Source organism: Sinohyriopsis cumingii, chromosome 1 (genome assembly GCF_028554795.1).
Source record: "Sinohyriopsis cumingii isolate HCF-2022 chromosome 1, ASM2855479v2, whole genome shotgun sequence".
NCBI classification, from domain to species: Eukaryota; Metazoa; Mollusca; class Bivalvia; order Unionida; family Unionidae; genus Sinohyriopsis; species Sinohyriopsis cumingii.
This window is the reverse complement of record NC_142961.1, coordinates 107,116,695-107,140,293: the sequence shown is the minus strand read 5'-3', so window position 1 is coordinate 107,140,293 and position 23,599 is coordinate 107,116,695. Positions and strand designations below refer to the sequence as shown.

At 36.0% G+C, this 23,599-nt stretch overlaps 2 protein-coding genes across 2 annotated transcripts in view; one reads left to right on the top strand and one right to left on the bottom strand.

Moving 5' to 3' along the window:
• LOC149807526 (proteasome assembly chaperone 4-like) overlaps nucleotides 1-23,599 on the bottom strand; it is a 95,553-nt gene that overhangs the window by 39,009 nt on the left and 32,945 nt on the right. The window lies entirely within an intron of this gene.
• Nucleotides 4,294-23,599, top strand: part of LOC149807527 (protein wntless-like) — a 48,109-nt gene continuing 28,803 nt past the window's right edge. Inside the window, exons 1-8 of the mRNA XM_089967407.1 lie at nucleotides 4,294-4,669; nucleotides 10,101-10,391; nucleotides 12,501-12,631; nucleotides 15,981-16,136; nucleotides 16,661-16,797; nucleotides 18,830-18,870; nucleotides 20,471-20,598; nucleotides 22,866-22,963. Of these exons, the coding sequence (XP_089823533.1) occupies nucleotides 4,564-4,669; nucleotides 10,101-10,391; nucleotides 12,501-12,631; nucleotides 15,981-16,136; nucleotides 16,661-16,797; nucleotides 18,830-18,870; nucleotides 20,471-20,598; nucleotides 22,866-22,963 (1,088 nt within the window). The 5' untranslated portion in view covers nucleotides 4,294-4,563. The remainder of the gene's footprint in view (nucleotides 4,670-10,100; nucleotides 10,392-12,500; nucleotides 12,632-15,980; nucleotides 16,137-16,660; nucleotides 16,798-18,829; nucleotides 18,871-20,470; nucleotides 20,599-22,865; nucleotides 22,964-23,599) is intronic.

The window sequence follows — 23,599 nt, the reverse complement described above, 5'->3', positions numbered from 1 at the left end:
GTTGTGTTTTGAAAAAAATGCCTTTGTCTTTTGTTTAGCTATAAGAATGTTGGATTGATGCTCTCTGACTTCTTACTATCCCTCTCATGACACTCACTGTACATTGCGACTCGAAAACCGTGTGGGGGATGTTTTCCTTCACGTCCGCGCTTTGACTTGAAGAACCGGTTTGTTTCCAGTCTAACCATCCATTGTCGACTCATCCTCCTAAGAAGATGTGTTCCAAACTAGCTAAGCTCAACGAAGCCTACGTGAATTTGCATAGGGTCAGACACAGTCTGATACCGAAGCCAGAAGAAATAGAGAATGTGAGAATGTTAAAAATCACTGAAGACCTGATAGAAGAGCTTTTCAGAGAAGAAATGAACAGGGAAAAAGAAGAATGGACAGAGAAGTACAGACTTCAGAGACAGCAGCAACAGCAGCAACAACAACAACAGCAGCAACAAGAACCTGAAGCTGACAGAGGCTTTGTCGATTGTCGTATCGACACCAAAGAGTTCTTCTTCTCTTTCCGAAGAAGCAGACCTATCGCCAGAAAGTCTATCCTCAGAGGACATCGCATTCTTAGAAACTAAAAGATTGCCATAGCAAACAACAAAAAAAAAACAGCCCTTTTCAGGGCTACCCAATACTCTAGAAAAGAAATAACTATCCATTTGCCAATGTGTGTAGGTAGAGTAGTGTGAAAATAAACACTAACTCTTTTTAAAAAAATGTGAGGGTATGTGTTTGTGAGTTTGTGTGTTTGTAAGTGATCAAGTACGTTGGTGTGGATAGTAGATTAAAATGATGTCTTTATTTGGTGTTTGAGGTGTAGATTTCGGGGTTAGATTGGATTGCTTTGAGTATGTGGATAGTCAATTGAAGTGATTTATAAAAAATTTTAAAATAGTGATGGGTAGAATAAAAAAGTGAGTGAGTGTTTCTTTTAGGTCCGCTTTGTTGTTTTTTTGGTCATGATCTAGGTAAGATCAATTTTATGTTTTTAGGGGGATGTTTTCCTTCACGTACGCGCTTTCACTATAAATTGAAACTCGTTCGGCAGTCTAGCTACCCTTGTTGATTGATCAACACAAGAATGAATAGTAGCAGAATAAGCAAACTTCTTGAACTCCAGATACATCTGGAATATGTCAGGCCCCTGGTAAATGAACTGGCTGCGGAGGCTATAATAGAAGAAGAAAGAATAAAGAAGGAAGAGGAGGAGAGAAGACAGAGGGAAGAGGAGGAAAAGAAAAGAGAAAAGAGGATGTCGTTTAATATTCCCGAGACAGAGGATTGGGGTGCTGAAGCGAATCATCCTCCCTCTTCGCTCCCCAGAAGAAAGGTGAAAGGAGACTGGGGAAGAAGATGCGTGTGTGGCGCCAGGCCAGGAAGGTGCAATCATTAGATAGTTGCATCTGGAGTTCAAAAAAATCAGCCCTTTTCAGGGCTACCCAATACTCTAGAAAAGAAATAACTATCGATTTGCCAATGTGTGTGTGTGTGTGTGTGTGTGTGTGTGTAGGTAGAGTAGTGTGATTATAAACACTAACTCTTTTTTCATAGTGCGAGGGTATGTGTTTGTGTGTTTGTGTTTGTAACTGCTCACGTAAGTTTGTGTGAATGGTAGATTATGGGTTTCTTTATTGTTTCTTAGCGTATGTGAAGAGTATAGTTTGGGTTTTGTAAGCGCTCACGTACGATTGTGTGGATAGTAGATTATGGATTTTGTTTATTGTTTCTTAGCGCATGTGGAGAGTATAGTTTGGGTTTTGTAAGCGCTCACGTACGATTGTGTGGATAGTAGATTATGGATTTTGTTTATTGTTTCTTAGCGTATGTGAAGAGTATAGTTTGGGTTTTGTAACCGCTCACGTACGATTGTGTGGATAGTAGATTATGGATTTTGTTTATTGTTTCTTAGCGTATATGGAGAGTATAGTTTGGGTTTTGTAAGCGCTCACGTACGATTGTGTGGATAGTAGATTATGGATTTTGTTTATTGTTTCTTAGCGTATGTGGAGAGTATAGTTTGGGTTTTGTAAGCGCTCACGTACGATTGTGTGGATAGTAGATTATGGATTTTGTTTTAATGATTTGCGTGTGTAAATAGTAGATTTGGGGTTTGTTTATTGTTGCTTCACTTATGTGGATAGTATATTATATGAAATGAGAAAAGTAGGGATGTTTTCTTTCACGTCTGCACGATGTTAGGTCATGATCTAGGTAATATCAATTTTATGTTTTAGGGGAATGTTTTCCTTCACGTCCACGCTTTTCGTATAAGAACCCACAGTATTCGTCGTTCAAACCATTCTACAGAGAAGATGGCTTCGAACCACCTCGATAAATTTCAAACATTGCAAGACGTCCTTGACAATTTGGGCATGATAGAACAAATGCTAGTACGACTCAATGAAGACCACTATTCTTATAGTCCGCATAGAGTAAAAATGGAGATTAACAACTTAAGAAAAGCAAAGGACATGATAAGTGGTGTGATGAAGGAAATAAAGGAGGAGAAGGAGGATGAAGAGGAAAGGATAAGAATAAGAAAATGGAATGAAAAAATTGAAAAAGAAGAAGAAATGAGAAGAGGAAGAAAGAAGAGGAGGAGGAGGAAGAGAAGAAAGAAGAGGAGGAGAAAAAAAGAAGAAAAAAGAGTGTAGGTGAGAAAATAAGAAGTTGGTGGAGAAAAAGAAGAAATTAGAAGCAGAAGAAGAAGAAGAAACCAAAGGCCCTTTTCAGGGCCAGCCATATTTCTCGAAAAGAGAATGACTTTATTCAATTGCCTACCCCTTTTTTAAAAAAAATTTAAAAAAAAAAAAAAAAATCCCAAAAGCCCAAACTCTATTCCCCATGTTAATTTCCCTTTGTCGCTAGACAGACCCACACTATAGTTCCATGTTAAATTCCCCTTGTCGCTAGAGTGACCCACGATTTATTCCCCATGTTAATTTCCCTTGTCGCTAATCTGACCCACGATTTTTCGCCATGTTAAATTTCCATTGCCGCTAATCTGACCCAGGGGGGTCTGTAATGCTAATTCCCATTGTCGCTAATGTATCCCCATTCACTACTCCCGTGCAACTGATTTTGAAAATCACAGGGAATTTTGAAGTTTGCTCCGTTCCCAAGTGCCAGTGGAACGTAGCGAAGGACAATAAAGCTTACAATAGATGCTAACCTTTCAATTTTGGCTTAGAATTTGTTTTCTCCAAATGCAATCTTCTTATATATGAATGTTAACTTTCGTCTGCTAATAATAATGGAGAGTGAATTAGTTCGTTGTTTTACAAAACAGAGCAACTGTATTTTTGTTAAAGCTATTTACTTGGTCCCTCCTCATCCCGAAAACTAAAATTGTCGGTCCCTGATATGCCATTGCTATCATGGCGAGGGTATTATCCACCGATCTTCGCTTTGAGCAGCTAAGGATTTTCATAAATTGTATTTGATAGTATATCGATATCATTAATGCAGCAAGACTTCATATAACTGCCCATACACATTTGGATATTGATTGGCAAATGCTGTCAGACATAAATAGATAACATTTGTAAGTCTTTAATTTTTTTGTTGGGTGAATTTTAGTAGTTTTGGCGAACTGGTGAGAGTTGCAGCAGGAGCTCTGGGCGATAATAGCGTTATAGCAGAAAATCGTGGGACTGACTGGCGTAAATTTACAAGAAACGTATGCTATAGATACAGTTAAGCTAGATACAGTTAAGCTGTATTCATTCTTGTATCGACAACTGTATAAACGTGTGTGTGTGTGTGTGTGTGTGTGTATATATATATATATATATATATATATATATATATGTTTTTTTAAAGGTAGTTTTACAAGTTTAGTCATATCGCTGTTGTGTCTGCAGTGTAGCAGTTCATAGCGATGTGTAGCATTGGGACATTACGTCCCACCCAGTCACATTATCCTGACAATAGGACGACCAGTCCTAAAACTAACCTCTTAATACGCAGCGCCAAGCGAGGCAACCGCTAGTACTTTTTATGTCTTTGATATAACTCTAGGATGAGCAACTGAAATATAGCAATTGCTGTGCTCCAAAACGAGAAACTTAACCGATCACATTTTTTTGTTATGGTTGTCCCTTCCGTTTTCCAATGACCCTTTGCTTTTCTTAGCTTTGCATTCCTATATGTATCTGAAAGCCCCCCTCCCCATCTCACTTCTAATCAAGGTTTTGGCCCACACGCGTAAAACGTAATGGCTGAACACTATATGTTTGCCACCCACGCACTGAAACTTATTATGCAGGCACCCTGGGTCATTGGCAATGGTTTTCTGAGACAGGAAGATTCCAGAGTTGTAGTAGTAGTAGCAGTCTGCTAATAGTTTTTCGCCCATGAAGTAAATGGATGATCTCCTATCTATATAAGATGAACAAAAACCACCACCACCACACCCGGCTTTGGATTCTATGTAGGAACAAAAAGAAGTTGGAGCAATTCTATCTTTACACCGATTAATCATTCTGCAAGAAAGAGTTAACTGAGTGCGGCAAGGCTATAAAATTGTCTGGAAAAGTACCATTAATTCAATTGATCACCACAATGGCGGGGGTTGTGTTAGAGACGTTAAGCTGGAAGAAACTAATCGCGCTGGGCATATTGCTTCTTCTCCTTCTGCTGTCATTTTTCCTTATAGGAGGACTCGTTGGTAAGACTCGACAAACTTAAACATTACTGTTATTAACGTTACACAAAAGTTGAAAGGAGATGGGTAGATAATACAGTTTTAGAGACCTTAGAGTACATCATATTTAGACATTTAACATTTTCTCTTCCTGCGAAAAAATTATTAACGTGCATTCTTCAGAGCAATTAATAATAATAAAAAATAATAATAAAGACTTTGTAGAGCGCCAAATCTTTAGAAGTTCTAAGCGCTTTACAACATTAGACAACACCCACAAGACAAAAAACACATAACGACATGACTACAAAAACAAACACCAGAAAACACAAAAAGCACGCAGAGAATATTTAAGGCAGGAAACACCACCAGCTCCCCCCCCCCCCATGAGAGCACTCGTGAATGGTATCACTGTCTTTGTGTCCAAATCCAGTGGGCAACCCACTCCACACCGCTGGGCCCTGGTACGCAAAAGAACGCCGTCCATACGAGGTTCTGTACTTTCTCGGCGCTGTATAACACAGGACAGGGATTGGAAACTTGCAAAGCTACTATAAAGTATATCACCTCATTCCCTACTGATTTTTCAAATGATGTTCAGGTGGTGTTGGTTTGATTTTTGAAGTCAAAGGTACAGCAGTGGTTAGACCAAAAAGAACGTCTCCGGTTTTTTCCCCCTGACTGCCAGAAAAAGAAAGAAAGAAAAAAAGTGGAGACCTACTTGTTGGTCTAAGCAGGCGTGAGTTTGACTTTACGACAAAAATATAGCTGTGCTTACCTAGATGACAGCTGAGGTTGGCTGTCATAATGTTCTATTAGAAAGCAGTTTTAATTTTCAGTCATGAAATGATGAAAAAATGGGTAAACGAAATAATTTATCTAGTTACAGATTAGTTACAATGCATTTTCAATGAACTGAAGGTATAAAAGTTTATTTTTTTTCATCTTCTTGCTTAATAAAATTGCCATGCTGCTTAAACAAAGTCCATGTAAAATTTCCCTAGCAAATTACAAATTCATGTGTTACCTCAGATTTTTCCAAAACTTTTTTTACATTTATTTTTCACGTCAGTAATGAAATAAAGGACCAAATGGGTTTACAAAGTAAGTAATATCCATGAGTCACTGGCACTTTCATCGAGTCCACCTATAGAGAACCTTACTTGCATAGCAATAGGTTGTATTTGCTTGGTTTTGTTCAGTTTCTGATTGCATTTTATGTTTGTCCCAGATGAAGACTATGTTAGTCGTTTCATAGTATACATTATTTTACAGCACTGAACTAACAGAGGTGCTAAATTGCTGACCAGTCTGCTTGTGTATACTTGTGTAGGGGACAACCTCTAAACATGTTTTGGTCTATATCCGTAAACCTAATAGCTTATCACTATGTTTGCCCACCCACCCACCCACCCAAAAATTCTGCCCCAGAGTCTGCTGATGTCAGAGCCTTGCAGAGCTCTCAAACTTGATGTAAAAGCACTGTACTGTGGATTATTTTATATGGCTTAATTTATCCAGCTATTGAATTCTATGATTAAAAATGTGGAACTTTTATCTATTTTATAATGAAAGAAAGTTGTAAATTATTGACACATAACTAAATTTTTAGCTCATTCACTTATCTACTTGTTCTCTGAAGGCAAATGTGAGTGACATCCCCAGATGACATTATACACAATACCAAAATAAAAACTCTGATCAAGTGACCCTGGCATTAGCCTGAATTTGAAGCATGGTTTCTGTTATTATAGTAAATTTTTGTGAAAAAATTGATAAACTTACTATTTGTGTCAGAGTCTTTTGTTAGATTCTTTTAAAAGCAAGGATAAATCAGAAAAGACTTTTTGCAAGTTTCCAGAAGATTTGTGGTGGCATTGAAGTTGGCCCATCAGAGCTATAAGAGGAGGAATCCCCTTTGATGAATATGAGTCATATCCCTTTGCAAAAGGTCAGAGGTCATTTGGGAAAATAATATATTGTGTTCAGTGGTATGTTTATGCAGAGATGTCAGACAAATTACTTAGGCACAAATGCTAGTATTTTGTTCTGACTTTTATATAACATACCTCAAACAAGAATGGTGATGGCTTTAAAAAAGCTGTCACCCCCAAAATTGCCAACATCAATATATTGTTACCAATTTTAGGATATGTCACCATTTTCATAATACAGTACTACCCAGATATCTCGACACCTTGGGACCAAGGCATTATTGTCTACTTAAGTGTATGTTGACATGGGTCTTGCTAGGATTTTAAAACTAGGAGTTCAGGGCTTATATTTTGGGAAAAACTTGAGTCACACCAGCAAAAGTTGCAGTCCCCTAGCAGAATCATATTGGTGCATATATGAAGTGTCTAAATTTCCAGATGAGTATAACCAATGGTTGCCATTGAGATTAATTTTCTAACTTCTTTACACCACTGACATAACTCTTGTTTGTCCATTCAGGTGAGATTGAATTATGTCAGGCCAAGGAAAGGTCTTATTCTAAGCTCTAAGCTAGGCATCACACATAGTGTTCCATGTGAAATATCAGTTCTAGCAACTTCAGGCGCACTGCTGAATCTCATTCCAATCTTTGTTAATTTTCTTTTTAACCTCAAAATACTTCTCCAAATTTGCAAAGAGCATTTTGTCTAACTTTCAATATGTATTGATTTCAAGGTCACGTGCACTACTTATTTGGCTACATTTGGAAACGAACACAATAATGAAATCTAAAGTTGTTCATTGGATGTACTCTTATATACACAAGTACATCACTGGACCTTTCTGTCTCTGAATTCAGTCACTGTAAACATCAACACGTTTTCTCACCACTCTGCAGCTAGTCAAGTCTTTGAACTTGCCACCAAGTTATTGGGTCACGTTCTTCAGATGTACTCTTACAATGACAACATGTACATCTGGGGGTCTTTCAGCCACTGACTTTTGTCATTGTAAATATCAGCATAGCTTAAATGATGAATTGATCAACACATTTTCCCACTCAGCAGATGGTTGAAGCAGGACTGGCAAGCCCTTGAATTTGCCATCCAGCAAATGTGTGCGCAAAGAGGACTCCTGTATAAGTGATTTCCTGCGTCCCAGATAAAAAATTGCTTCCAAATATGCGTAATTAAGCATTTCTGAGTCCTCTAGTTGAGATAATTGGCTGGGTTTTTTAAAAATGTAAAATTTTGTACACAAGAGAAATTTGTAAGATGTGATCTGTTGTCAGTGAGTAGGATTTACACAGAAAATAAACAAAGGATATTCTGATTAGCTGAAAACAACTAGTCTAAAATACACTTGTATATTGACAACTTACAGTTGTTTAGTAGAATCCATAATGCATTAAGTAATGTACAGCATGTATATGAAAAACCCATGAATTCGACTATAAATCACATTAGAAAATTTATATATCATTCACATCCTGTTAGAAAACACAAATAATACACACATAGACACACACACACACACACATACATGTATGTTAATCCTTGTTTGGTCTATATCCCATTGTCAACAAACAGGTCACTAAACAATTAGTACTTAAATTGGCTTTGATTTTGGTCAGATGGAGACAGCTATCATCTTGCTGAGGCTGCCATTGAGAAGAGGCATTTCATAGGGAAATGAAAATGTGCACTAATGAAAAGTATAACCTTTTTGCAAGATGTCCCACTGTCAGTTAACATGATAACTAGATATCTCTGATTTCAAAAGATTTGAAATTTAATTTGTGTGTTATGTCACCATTGAAAAGCAGTTGTAGGCTTAAACCTTTTTCCAGCAAAAAGTAAACTTTCACTGCACAATAATAGTGTTCCAGTCACTTTGGATAATGCAACAATTGATTGGATTCTATTGCCTTTATTTAGGTTTGCTGTTGACTTCCTTTGATGAAAGGTGCTTTGTATTTATTGAAGATTGTAGTTGACTCACTTTGATGAAGGATGTATGTGTTATTAAGGTCACTGCTAAATACTAATAATGAGGACCAAACAAATGCAGGTTTGTTATTGTGGCCGTAACATTAAATAATTGTAGAATATTGAGACTGACTCTTTTCTCATATGCTTAGTATTTATACAGAACAATCAGTGCTTCATAGGTGATTAGTTTTCTTGAAGCTTTAGCAAAACTCTTTTTTCTGGCACATTTATTGTAAAATAAAACATCCTTTGGGCGAGTGTAGCCATTCCTGTTCCCACCTTCGGAAATTTGTCACTTTAGTTAATCTGGTAGCATGACTCTTTCAGTGCATCACAGGATACAGTACTCAGGCCAGATGTCAACATAAGCAGATTATGATGTAACAGTGCACAGTTAAGATGGGTTTGTCAATATGAACAAAGGATTTGTTCATGTAACAGTAGATTCCAGTGCATTTTATATCCTCATTTGTGGTTTTCTTTTATGGTGCATTTGACTTTCTTCACTCCAAACCCGATGCTGTATATACAAGTTTAAACAGCCAAACAATTTGGTCACCAGAAAAGTTGCCAGATGGTATGTTTGTTGCCAGTAAGGAAAAAAGTGATTTTCAAACTCACTCAAACTCACTCAGGAGCCTGGCAATGATTATGCATTGGACTCAATAGCCAAGATAGCCAAGATAATTAACAGGGCTGCCATTGTTTCTATGGTGAATGCATTGGCTTCTTTCTACCAACCTGGACCTTGTAAGAAACACATGCCTGTGATCCACCTTGTTCAAGCTTGCATCATGCCCTGACACTGTGGACCACCATCTTTGCTTCACAGTTGCTATTTGGTGGAAAGATGGAGGAAGTGCAGTTTTTATCTATAAGATAGACACACTCAGAATCTGGTAGGTTTAGTGCTAGTTGCACAGGTGAGTACCAGATCCAGGTTACTTCATTATAATTTTTTGATGGGCCCACATGCTGGCAGCTTTCACTGGGAAGATTTCACTTCTTCTTCCCATATGCAAAACATGTCTCCATTTGTTGTGCTGCTGTCAAGTCAGGAGAGTGGTTTATCTTTCATATAGGTAATTCTTCGAAGGATACTCAAGGTATAGGTGGGATGCTCAACATTTCCTTTTCCTATTACAGATTTTCCTAATATTAATGTGATCGGAAAATTTATTTGAAGGAGAAAGCAGATTTTTAAGTAAATTGTTTCTTCAAGAATACTTACCTGATCACAATACTTTAATACCAATCTTCCTTACACTGAAAGTATCCACAGTGTTCTGCTCTGCTTAAAAATGGTACTAGTTGGCAACACAAGGGAAGGTAATGAATAAGAGTTATTGCCCTTTGTCTATGTGAGCGATAGACCCAAAAGACAAATTTTCCTCTTTTGAGTGGGCTGGATTATTAACAGCGGGCTTATGTTCTCAGTGTAAATGAGTTCAGGTAAATATTCTTGGATAAACATAATTTACTGACAGATTTTATATCTTATATTGATACTATTTTCTTTTTTCTTATAGCACCAAATCCCTCAAATGTTATGGTAGTACTTGGAACAAAGTGCCTTAGCAAAGGAAGCCATATGCAGCAAGAATGGTTCATCCCATTTGGTGGAAATGAGAAATGTGACTCCATAAAAAGTGTGGATGATGACAGGGTATTTGACGAAGGGATATCTGCCAACCAAATCGTGTTTTCATTTTGGTTGCCCTATATGCGGGATGGAAAGCAGCTGGATTTTAGCCGATGGCAGCAGATGCTTTTGACAGTGATGCAGCTGGACATCAGTTATAATCCTAAATTTCCCGTTGGTATGTAGACTTTTGATAAGTGTCTTAAGTTAGAATGAGATGTAGTTTTTAGTTTATACATGTATATGGTAAGAAACTTGGGATGGCTATTTCCTTCTATTTTGGTGCATGCATGTTTTTAAACCAATGGACACTAGGGCTGGGTTGGTATATTAATAAACTGGTATAAATTGATATTGCATGCTGATATGATGACCTGTAATAATTCTTTACTGTAATGGTTCAGTAAGAAACTTTAAAATTCCAAGAAGCACTTAAATTGTCCTCAGAATTGCTATCAGTAAATGGGGAACCTCAATAAAACAGCTGTTTTCCATATGAACTATTTGATCACCCATGACAAAAAGTAAACACAATTGACTCTGTAGAGCTACATGTTTTACTTTGCATCTGTCAGGACAATAGATGATGTGACTGAAAATAAGTACAGTTTCTTTATCTTCAACTAAAATTAATTCTGTGGTTTACATGTTGATTTTGATGAGAATGGCTGAGTGCTTTCCCACTTTTGAATCCTGTGTATCATATACCAAACAATACTCAAAAAACCCAGGTGTCTCAACTGTAGCCACTAACTACAACATTATGTCAGCTGATATTTGAGATGCTAGAACATTTTCTAATAAATCAAAAGTGTGGTTGTATTTCCTTCATACTGGTGGAAAGATGGTAAAATGCAACTTATGTAAAACTGTCATTGACACACATTTTAAAAGGCATCATGGCAGAGATATCAACCGTCAGTGGTGTTCATATCATCCGTCCTTCATGGCATTGTCAAAACTCTATGACACAGATCACTGTCATCTCACCTCTGTCTGCGTGGGTTCGAGTCTCGGGCTCGGCAAATGTTGATATGTGAGAAAGCTTGCCGGTAGCTTCTCGTGGGTCGGTGGTTCTTTCCCGGGTTCTCCCAGTTCTTCCTCCACCATTAATACTGGCTGCCATGTATAGCCTATCTTGTGCTGAAAAATGGCATTAAACCCTATAACAACAACAACAACAACCAATAACCTTGGTAAATGAAACATTTCAATATTATATTACTTATGCTACATGAACACAAAAATGTAAATGTAAATATGCTGAATAGCATCAATGTGCAGTGGCAATACATATTGTGTATTGGAAATTGTTAATATTGTGATATGTATCAAACAGGAAGTAATATGCCAGTACCCAGCCATAGTGGGCTTTACCAAATCAAGTACACATGCCATTAAAGGATGATTATGAGTCTCTTAACACATGTCCATAGAGAACTTTATATTCCTGGTGTTCCTTTATATTGACAGGTGTGACTATGGTTTAAAGGAAAAGCCCATATGACATTTATACTTGTAGAAATTTATTATTTTTATTGGCAAGAGTTATCAAAATATTTGGAACAGAACTTGTCTTTTTTGTTAGCTGAAACATATTTATGATATTGAATTCAAAATCCATTTGGATTTTGTTTGAATACTAAAATAGCCATTTGATCTTAGGAAAAAATGTGGCTGATATTTGAATGGCACTTATAGTACATTATTGAATATATCATGCAGAAGAAATGGGAGCTAATTGCTTTTCCCTAGGATATACAGAGGCAACCAATCTGGGGAAGTTTAGAAGCCATGACCATGGATTACAAATCCATTGTTTTTTTTACTAGGACACGGGGGCTTCCATGAAAAGTTTTTGATCATAATACTTGAGCCTATTTATGGATGTAAATGGAGGAACAATAACTTGTGATCACTGTTTAAATAGATATAGAGGTGCCATAAACTGATCCAAAACAAACCCAAAAATATAGAGCAAAGTATTGCTATCATTCGTTTTGAAAATCAGCAAAGGTAAAACAATATTACTGACATTCCAGTTAATAGCAGGAAAGATACAAAAAATGCTACAATGGTATTACAAGCTGTTAAATCATAAAACAGATACATGGCTTACAATTAGTGGTCAGTTACCTTATGGGATATAACTTCAAACCATTAGCAAGTCGTACAGTGTATATGCAACATGATTTGTAAACTAACGATCCATTAAAGTTCTCTTTCATATTAAACTTTATAACGTTGATATTGACAGAAATTTATGTTCTTCTTTGACTTCTTTCAGGGAAAGACCCTACCTTCCAGTTTGATGCCAGGATAGGTTATAGAAACAAGGAAGATGGAGTCAATGACTGGAAGGAGCTAGCACACTCTTTGGAAGAGAGAAAACTGGACTGCCAAATAGCTCCTGATAAGGTGAGAGATTATCGAGCTCTGACCACATATTAAATCTATACTTTTGGAGATATATTGTAATTGGTCAAGCCTGTATGTTCATGTGTTTGTGCATGTATGTATCAGTCAGTACTCAACATGAGGATGAGGTACTGGCAATTAAGGTTTTGGATCCTGGACGCAGATATTAGGGAGTGGAAGTAGTTGTAGCAATAGCGATGGGATCGACGGATTAAATAGAATCTTATAAAACACAAATCACTTCAGTACCGTATGAATGGGGTTGACTGTGGGCATACAGTAGACCTGTGATTATCCGAAGTCAAGGGGCTAGAAGAAAAGTTTGGGATATACCATCAGAGTTAGAATAATCGAAGGTCATGAATGTGCAAGTGTACATAAAGTTGAATACATTACTTTTCCTACATAACGCTGTTTAATTTACCTCTTCTTGGTTTTGTTTGGTAAGAAATTTTAATTTTTAACATGTCCTAGATGAAACCTGTACTTTACATACATGTGTCTTCTACAGAAATAAAACAATGTACCATTTAATTTATTCTTTAATGTCTGTTTCCTTTAATACTATGTCTCTCGTTGGCACAGCTAAAAACAAGGACAAAAACAATATTGAAAACTACCTTTGTTTTCATTGTAATAATCTGCATGATGTACAGCGAAGACAAAGTTATAAGTGTTATTGTTTCAGTATGGACAAGTCCGTGGATCACTTCATGTGACATTTACTTTTCTTAAACTGTTTTTCTCATTTTTAAACAACATGCTTAAAGAAAGTTGTAGGCACAGCTTGTTTTGCACAAAGTCAAGTTTTGAACTACCACTAAGCAACAAAGATAAACTACTTTTTGATTAATCATTACTAAATAGGTGTCATGGTCCAAGAAATCAAACATACTGCCCATGCGGAATTTCACATTTTGAAAAATGCATTGCAGTTTTAATAGGATTGGAGGGGTGTACTCAAAAAATCCAAGTTCAGATAATAGGTATTAAAAGAAATAAAGAATAAATTTAGCCGAAACTGGACAAATAGTTAAGATAATACCATGTATTCAGATAATAGGAGATTATTTAACAGAGAGTCAATTATACTTAGTATAAAAGATGACAGTCATGCATAGATGACAATGAAGGTTTCGAAGGCAGGATGCAGCCCTAGGTGAGAGTTTTAGTTCAAAGTGTGTGAGATCAAATGTTTAAAAAAACAAACAATTTATAAACAGAAGTGCAGATATTTGAGATAGCTTTCACGTCATTTTGTCATAATTGTCATAATGTTTAATTTGATTTTGGAAAAGCCTTTGGAGTAATAGAAAGGGGGTCTAGTACATATGCATCCTACTTTGCTGTACATTTCTGGTTTTATTCACATCATACAGCAGTACAGCACATATTTAATGCAAATGAATTGACCAAATGCAAGAAAAATAATTTTAAGAAATCTGCAAAGCAGTTATATTTTAAGCATTTACACCAAAGATGTCTGTTTATTCTTCAACCATAGGGACACTCACTTCCTTATTACAGTGCATTTGATCAATATGTGATCTGGACAAATTTAGAATGTTTTTGCATATTTGAAGGTATTCAGTGTATCCCCCAGAATAGTAAAATTGAGGGTTAAAAAAAACCTTGGTTTTCAGAACTGGGCATCAAAATAAAAAATGTGGGGGTCACAAATGTAGTGAAAAATTTTCATCTGACCCGTAGCAATATTATAGACCAAGACATTACATATAAGCCAATACAAACAGCCAAAAAAATCTTTTTAACCAAATATCAGTTAATTTACTGCCTGTTATAAAATGTGTACTATCATCAGTTTCATTGTACTTCATCCTAGAACACATTTATCCAAAAATCAAAGAGGCTAAAGATTCATCTTGTTTCTAATAAGTTACACTTGAACTTTAAGATCTTTCTTTTATTGCAGCAAAGTTAAAAACCATCAAAATCTACAATGACCCCCTGACTTTATAATCCAAATAATGCATTTCTCTGCAAGTTTACTGATTTCTTTTTTGTGAAAGAATGTCTTGGGTGATAATGTGTTCTCCAGATATCTTGTGGCGATCGAGGGCAGATTTTTTAAATTTCTTGAACCCTGTCACAAAAGGATTATTCATTTTTGCTGTCTTTGCAATCAAGCAATCAGAAGTCACGTCGGTAATCGTAATGGATGTGCCATATTCCAGTCAAGGGAATTATTTTCTCCATTTTTCATTAAAGTTAGATCCACAATTATTCTTTTGTGTTCTGTTTCTTTCATTTTCTTCGCTAATGATTCTTAGTGCACGTCGTTTTAATCTGGAGATCATGTTCTAGTGCAACAAGCATTGAGGTTAAACATCTGGATGACATCTTGCTGAGCTCGATGGAAATCATGTGAGAGCTCGCAAGATATGGGGAAGTTACTCCATCATAATATTGCCTTAGCTAGTCTGGTTTCCTGTTTCGTATGCTCACTGTGTTCCACTCCGCTACACGAATAGCTGACTGCAACTCAGGGAGCATACAAATCAGAGAACCAGTCATTGCCTATGCTTAAGGTATACACGTTGCCATGCATCATCCAAAGCATTGGATATTAAATAAAACTTCATCGCATTAGTCGAATCCTTTGCATAAAAAAAATGCACAGCAACAAAACATGTGCATCAATTTTCTCCAGTGTGCATTTCTGATGCTCAAATGTGCGTAAAGGGAAACACTGGTATTGTACAGAGAATATTCATCACATAAAGCCATAAATTTGAATGTCCTATGACTTAATCTTCATCACTAATCTATTCGACACATTCTCAAGGCAGGTACAGCATTCTTACAATGCCCTCTTGAATTTTTAAGAAACCCAACATAGTTCCAAACCAGGGAGTAAAATGCCAATTTATAATAATTTTGTTTTGAGCTTTATGTATTAATTGAAATGTTACCTCTATCAGACTCAACATTTTGCACATTCAAAAGCCTCCTGTATTTGTCCCAGACTTAACCTACCTCAAGGAGATATTAGGTTCATTACTATAGATGTGATCCAAGATTTTGTCCATATTGGTTTGATTTAGAAATTAACTGGGTGATTCTTTTGCCCTAAAAATGGCCAACTTTCCCAGTCTGTGTAGAGTGAAAGTATACAGTTTTGACTGGGAAACGAGGATCTCGCATAAACCCAGTGAACACTATCAAAACCCACTACACTTACTACCTAAATACCCTGGAACTGATTCATGGCTTGAATTAGAAACAAAAAAACTCTGAAGCTGATACCGACCCAAATGCATATGAAACTCTGGTCTGAAAAAAAAACAGTTCAGAAATATATTGATTACAAGATTGCTTTTCTTTTCAGATGGTGTTAGGAAACCAGTATAATTGCAGCCTGTTGGCATTTTTTGAACTGGGAAGTCTTCACTATGATTACTACCTGATTAATGTCAGAGTCCCAGTTGAGCCATACAAAGGAATCAACATGGAGATTGGAAGCCTGATGGACATGTGGGTCATTGTAAGTCAAAGGAATTGTTTATGTAAAGTCAGTTCTTGATATAGCATATCCAAGTTAAGTTTTAAACTTTGTTGTTTCCAAAAAGTGTGAAAGAAAGTTTTAATCTGAAATTTCAGGTTACTTGGGTGAGAGCCTTTTAATGTAATGGTGTTTCATATTTGTTCAGATTGTACACTAATCAACATTCTTTTATGACTACCATTACTGACGATATGAAAAACTTGAAACACCCTCAGAGGATAACTGGACATATCCTCTCAAAAACTGCAGGAACAATTTCATTCTTTTTTTAGGGGGGATTTCATGGCATCAGGGAACAATGTCATTTTAATTTTATTGGGATTCCTTGTGTTCAAGGTCTCTACATTCCGATTTTTTAGTCGGTTGCTGTTGTCTTTAGCCAATTTTGATCCATGCAAACTTACTGAGTGGTCTGAGGCCTACTTTGATCATGTGTTAGACAGCCATCAGATATACGGCATATTACAAAATTATTAACTATTTTTCTTGCTGTTTTGTTTCAGGCAATTCACCAGAATGGTGGGTTTACGAAGGTATGGGTTTCCATCAAAACAGTGATGTTGCCCATTGTGTTGGCAGTTCTGATTTGGTTCTGGAGAAGAATTATGATGTTGACCAGGCCACCCAATCTCCTTGAAAGGTAGGTAGTTGGGTTGCCATAAATAATTTCCATTTCTATGTGGACAGATTGACAAATCATGTTTAGGAGTTTAAGTAATGAAGTCAAAATACATGTAAGAGTTACATACCTTACTTACAGTGCTAAGAAGGCATTTACTTATGACTTAGAATGAGATTTTATAACAATAAAATGGTAAAATTATTAATATATCAACGCTTTTTATAGCACATTATGAATTAATTGAAGCAAACATTCTGGATTTGGGGACTATGTTAGAATTTCATTTTTGATTATCTAGGTTAAAATATCGTAAGTTGGACATGTACTTACATCGCATCTCCACAACAGAAATGTCAGCCTTGCCATAATTTAGTCCATTTCCAATGACAAAATGGAGTAGAATCTTGTTAGTTTTCATCCTAAAATTGTCTCCCCTCCCTTTGAAACTTTCAATTTTGGCACATGCAAGTAAGTTCCCAGAAAACCTGGTTGCATTCTGCCCTTCTCTTTTGAGGTACACATTTTTTGTCATACCCTATGGGTGAGGTTATGGTGAAGAAGGAAGTTGAAACTTTAAGCAAAGTGGTAAACATCCTTCCTGCAGCTCAGTGTTAAAGCCCTTAGGATCTTCATTCATTAGAATCATCTCCAGTTTGGAGAGGCTTTCTGAGTGCAATCAAAAATGCACCATTAGTTGGTTCCACATTGGCAATGGTTAGGAGTTGAGTTAGCACTGAGCTGTCCCAAGGACATAGGCAGCCAGATAGCAGAATGCCAGAGTGAAGGTCTGTCCCGATGTTTTGGCTTCTGGTTTCCACATAAAGTATACGATCCTGTCACCTGTTTGGATTCTTAAGCCACCTATTTTGGAATCGAGTGTTCTCCATGTGATGATATTGATGTGGGCCTTGGCCCATCTCTCCATTAAGTCTCTTGAAACTTTGGAACTCAAAGTTCATATGATAAACGTCTTCCATACTGATCTTTGCAGAGATTGGTAGGAGCTGTTGCCAAGACAACAAGAAATGTTGTCTCAATGTTTATAGGACAGCCCTTTCCAAAACAGTTAAGTTCCATATGAAACATTGGGTTGGATCTTCATCTTTCAGAACAGATCAGATACTTTGAGATTCTCTCATTCTTATTGCCTAGATGGTTCCTTTAATGTAATCTTTGGCCATTATTAGAATCTCCTTATGAAGCTTTCTTCAAGAGCCTTTATATTTAAGACAGAATTATTTCTGTCCCAATCACCTTACTACAGTGAATGCAAAGTTTACTTTGACATCTTATCTTTAGGCCATCAGCTATCTGCATACTTTTATCCTACCAAGAACTGAAACTTTGTGAGTGGATAATTCTTGTTAAGTTCTACATCATAATTTCAAAAAGACAAATGACCAGTATTTCATTTTTTAATGGCTTTGTTGAATGTGTGTGTTAAAGTTCATGTAATGGGTGTAGTTATGTTCCAATCCTGAAGCCTGATAATTGGATGCATCTCTATTAGTACTGCACCTTACCACCAAAAATGGCCTCTGTGACCAAAACATTATGTTTGTTTTTTGTGGGTTTAATGTGATCTTTTAGCACATGACTGGCTATAAACGATGGCCAGTAGATTTGGCATGGGGAAGTACCCAGAAATATCCCAGAAAGAATCACTTGACTCTCACAACCTATTACAATTTACAGTAGGCCTGTGTATGAAAGGGTAAGCAACAACTGCACACAAATACCTAGTATTAAAAATAACATTTGATCTAATCATGTACAAAACCACATTATTAACACTTTATTCAATAAGCGAGTACATATATTACATCAAACCACTAAATTCAAGCTAATTTATAATGGGAACATGTCAAGAGTCCTGTGTTTATTAAAATTTACCTCGAATTTAAGACTGCATGCCTTGACCTAAACACATTGAGACCTTTTGGTCAGTATGTTCCTAGTCCACCATATCGAACTAGTGGCTACAGAGGACTGTTAAACACAAGCATAGTATGTGTGTTGTTTGTTTTATCAGGACATTTTCATTTTCCAGGACCCTGTTTTCCCTTGGAATTGCTATGTGTCTGCTGAACTGTGAGTAATATATGATATTGTTCATTTACATACCTGACCTTTTTATAAGTGCATCAGTATTGATCTTGATTAGAGTTGAAATAAAAAAGGACTTTAAGTTGGTGAAAAGAAGATAATTTCTATATCTCTTTTGCACAATTATTTGATGAATGTATATTTCCCTACTGGTAGCCTCACTAACCTGATCAGGTCTGCCAAATCTTGACCTCAAACAGGTGTTAGCTTGGAATGACTGAATACAGCCATAGCATATTTAATTAACATGTAAGTACCACTACAGAGCCATTTGATTCTTTCAATAATGGAAGTGGCAACAAAATCTAGAAGGAGCTGCTTGCCTAGATGTATTAATTGATAATGAAATATGGTACTGCACTTGTACATGAGTAAGATCAGTCATCACGTAAGTGAACAATATAGATTTACAATCATGAAGACATCTTTGTTTCTCTTTCTCACTTTCTCTCTCTCTCAATGGGGCATATGTTTTATTTGATCATTAGCTACATGAAGAAAATGTGACGGAATATGTCCTTCTCATGGTTATTGATCTTCTAACTTGTCAATTCTGACGCACATATATGTAATCAAATTTAAACAACGTACATTAAAAGCAACATACATTACTGGTGCATGCTGATTTAGCGCAGTTACATTTGATCTATGTTAATTTTTAATACTGATCATCATGTAATTGTTCAAATGCACAATATGGGATCCTATATTTATTCATACACAATTTCTTCCCCAAAATGAAATATTTTTACACATTATTTTTCACACTCCAGAAGCATTATTTTCCATGCGAAAAATATGATAAAGTGACTTGGATGACATAATTCACATGTAAATCGATTCGGAAGATAAAGCTAAGATTTTCTGGTCAAAAGGTATCATCTTGTTGGCCCACATACGGTAAGTTCGCATTTATAAAAAGTTCTTTTCTGATAGGATGGAAGTTGATACACTTGACAAGAATGTGTTCCACTGTCAGTGGACACTGGCAGGATATACACTTTGATCAAGATTTACCCACTTCGATGTATGTGTGAGTCAGGTATGTATGTCCTATATGCGACCAACATACCGTCACTGCCTCTATGTGATTTGTTTGGATTGCAGAATTCCACACTCCAGTGATGGGTTTTGGTGTTATGAGGATTTTTTGTGGAGTTTTTATACCGCTTATTTAGCCAAGTACATATAACGTGTCAATTTATATCAGATTTAGGGCCATTCTGAAATGGGCAATGAGGCATTAAAGGGGAAGATAGTACTCTGATTTAGTAACCCATGCAAAACCTGTGAATATATTTTTCTTTTTTAAACTTGATTACTTACTTCAATTGAAGTGACAATGCCCTATATAATAGAACATAATATGGGTAAATATTTCAGGCAAATAACAATTATAATCAATTACTAAATTGAAGAATGCATAATGACCTTCAGAGATCTTGTACAGATAATGTAGCAAATACAGAATTTATTAGCTTTCTTGAGTTCTTCATATGTATTTTAGTATCATGCTGTATATTGCTGTCAGATAAATAAAGTTAGATTTAAAAGAAATGTTGTATTCATTTTTGTCTGTTTTTAGTGCCGTTGGAGTGGCTCACCTTGGCAGTCGATATGCCCTTCATGCTGATGATCAATGACATCAGACAGGGGATCTTCTATGCCATGTTGCTCTGCTTCTGGATTATCTTTGCTGGAGAACATATCATGGTAATATGGCAATGTTTTTCATTTATGTTACTTCCGCTGGTTGCAGTGGGCATCTTGGCCTGTCTATCTTGTGATCTATTCATTAAAGGGAAATCTTTAATGAAATTTTAGAAAATCTACATTACATAGACAGATGGAATGGATCTTTTAATACTATTGTTAGATTTTCTTGCTATTAATGTAGTTCTTTATTTTAATACTTTTGGAACTTTTAATACTTTATTTGGTGAAAACCTGAGTAGCTTAAGACATAAATGCCTGCCTTAGACAAATTTGTTAGGTCTATTTGTGTGCATATGTAATTACCTGGTTAGATTTTTATGCCATATAAATACATTTCCAGTAGCTCACCTGGCTGTAAAACCAAAGGAGCTACTATTTATCCCTGCGTTTATCGTGCATCATTTATCATCCATCAACTGTGTTAATTTTGAGCTTTTCTCAAAAAGTACAGGGTCAGTCTTTCAAAACAAACTTGGCATGTTCCTCATGACAATCTCTTCCAATGTTTTATTCATAGTGGTCCTCTAGCAGCAGTGTAGCTTCCATAGCAACTAGAAAAAACAACAAAATATTTTTGAGTTCTTCTACAAACAGCCAGGCTGAGTTAATTTTAACTTGTTTGGAATGTTTTTTAGAACTGCTTTTCCAAATTTTGGCTGGTGTGACTCCCTTAGAAGCAGTGTAGCTTCCATTGCAATAAGCTGGAAAACCAAATTTCAGTTTCTAGAATGTCTGACCTAATACAGATGAAACTTTGGAGCAGTGTTTATTATATCCAGGTGACTTCCCAAGCAATATTCATTGGAAGCCTAGTTTTTACTGCTTCTCTATAACACCCAGTCCAATTTCATTCAAAATTGGTTGGAATGTTTCTTAGGACATGCTCTGTAAAATTTTATTTGGGGTTGCTCCCCAAGCAGTTGCACGACTTCTTTATCAACTGTGTGAAATTCTTTTCCAGAACAGATGAGCCAGTTTCAGTCAAACTTGGTGGCAGTGTTTGTTAGGACATGCACTATCAAAATTCTGTCCAGAGTGGTTCTTCTAGCAGTGTTTTGCCTCCTGGAGACAGTTGTGATCAAACTTGATAAGAATTTATGTTAGGACATAGTCTGTCACTACCCTATCAATAGTTTGGCTTCCATAGCAACATATGGAAAATGCCATTTTAGAATCTTAATCAGAATGGCTGAGCCAGTTCAGATTAAACTTGGTAGAAATTTTTCTTAGGACAAATTCTATCAAGATTAAGTTTTGGTTGCAATGGTATGTCTTCTTTAAAAGCAGGTGGACTTCTCTTGAAAAGTTGCACCAATTTTTAACAAACTTAGAATTTTATCTTAGGACATGATCTATAAAAGTTACGTTCTGAGTGGCTTTGGAATCAATGGAGTGGATTCAATTGCAAATTGGTGGAAACATACAAGTGATATTTATCTCACATTGGTTTTTTTTTTATTAATATTTTTTAAAAACTGTCTTACTAACAGAACTGCCTTACCATATTAGACCAATATTATAAGCAAAGTCATTCATTGAACACCTTTAGCTTACATAAAAAAGGGTGATAATTCAACATTTTGTCCAGCTGAAGTTACATAAAGTAGAAATATTTTTAAACATGTAAGATATCACCAGTTTCTGCCAACGAACATGATATTGTCGTGACATTTTTTTAATTACAGATCCTAGAACTGGTCATTTGACCAAATCCATTTTTCATTTATACTTCATTTTCATTTGACATGCATTTGAAGTTTCGTTTGCATTCAATTCACATTTGCATTTCAGCTACAATGTCCATCTCAGAAATGCATTCGTATGTTGTGTTTATTGCTTTCATTAATGTTTTTCTTTTCATTTTTGTTCTTTTTGAATGAAATGGAATTGCATTTACTAAAGCCTGCTGTACCTGAAGGAGAGCTATAAGTAGAATCTAAAACCAAACCAAAACCATACATATTATACATGATTTTGTACATGCATCATGCATATATTTTATTCTAACATACAACAGAGTTAGTTTGAAATTTACCATGGGTTATAGAACACGTTCCAGTTGTGATGGTGTACAGTTGCAGGACGTAGGCAAACTATGTTGTGTGAATTGCTACCAAACTTTGACAGCTGACTCACAACCAGATATCACTGAAAAAGGATTGTTTAATTTGGATTTTATTGTGAAGCTGTTTTATAAACAAACAGAATAATAACATGTGTACTTTTATTTAGAATTTGAATGGATTGTGCACTGACTATTGTAGGACCAGGTGGAGAGGAACAGACTTAAACACTATTGGAAGCACCTGGCAGCAGTCATATTCGGATGTTCCTGTCTCTTCGTCTTTGAACTGAGTGAGAGGTAACAAAGAAATGATTGTCTTGTTTTGTCTAGGTTTATTAGGAATGGTAAAAGTAACTTGTGGGATTGAAAATGATGTCATGATGTTCATGCCATGTTATCATCAACAGTTTAAAGGTTTTTGAGTCACAAATAGTATTTCTTCCATGAAGTGGTGTGTATGTTTACTTTAAGTCTTAATTGCTTTTCTTCCTGAAGATTGTAGTAGGATTTTACTTTTACCTTTTAACTACCTAACTTCCAAATAAAATGTATAGCCAGGATTGTGCTTATCTGCTGTTTAACCGCACACACACACACACACACTCATAACTTTAACAGAATCCTGGCATGAAACACTTCTAAATTTGCTACAAATGATGCCAATCTGCCATTAGATATAGCCACCATTACCAGAAATAGAAACAAATCTTTAATGACTTCAACTCAAGAACCAATCTTGAGGAATAGACCAAATTTGATAGAAAGCATACTGCCACAAAACAGTCCATAATTTGGATAAATTATGATTGACCATCATTACTGAAATTCCCAAAACCTTGAAATGACTTCTTCACAAGAACTGATGAAAAGAAATGGAGCGAATTTGATAGGAAGTGTACTGGCATAAATCTGTCCAGAATTTGTATACTGATC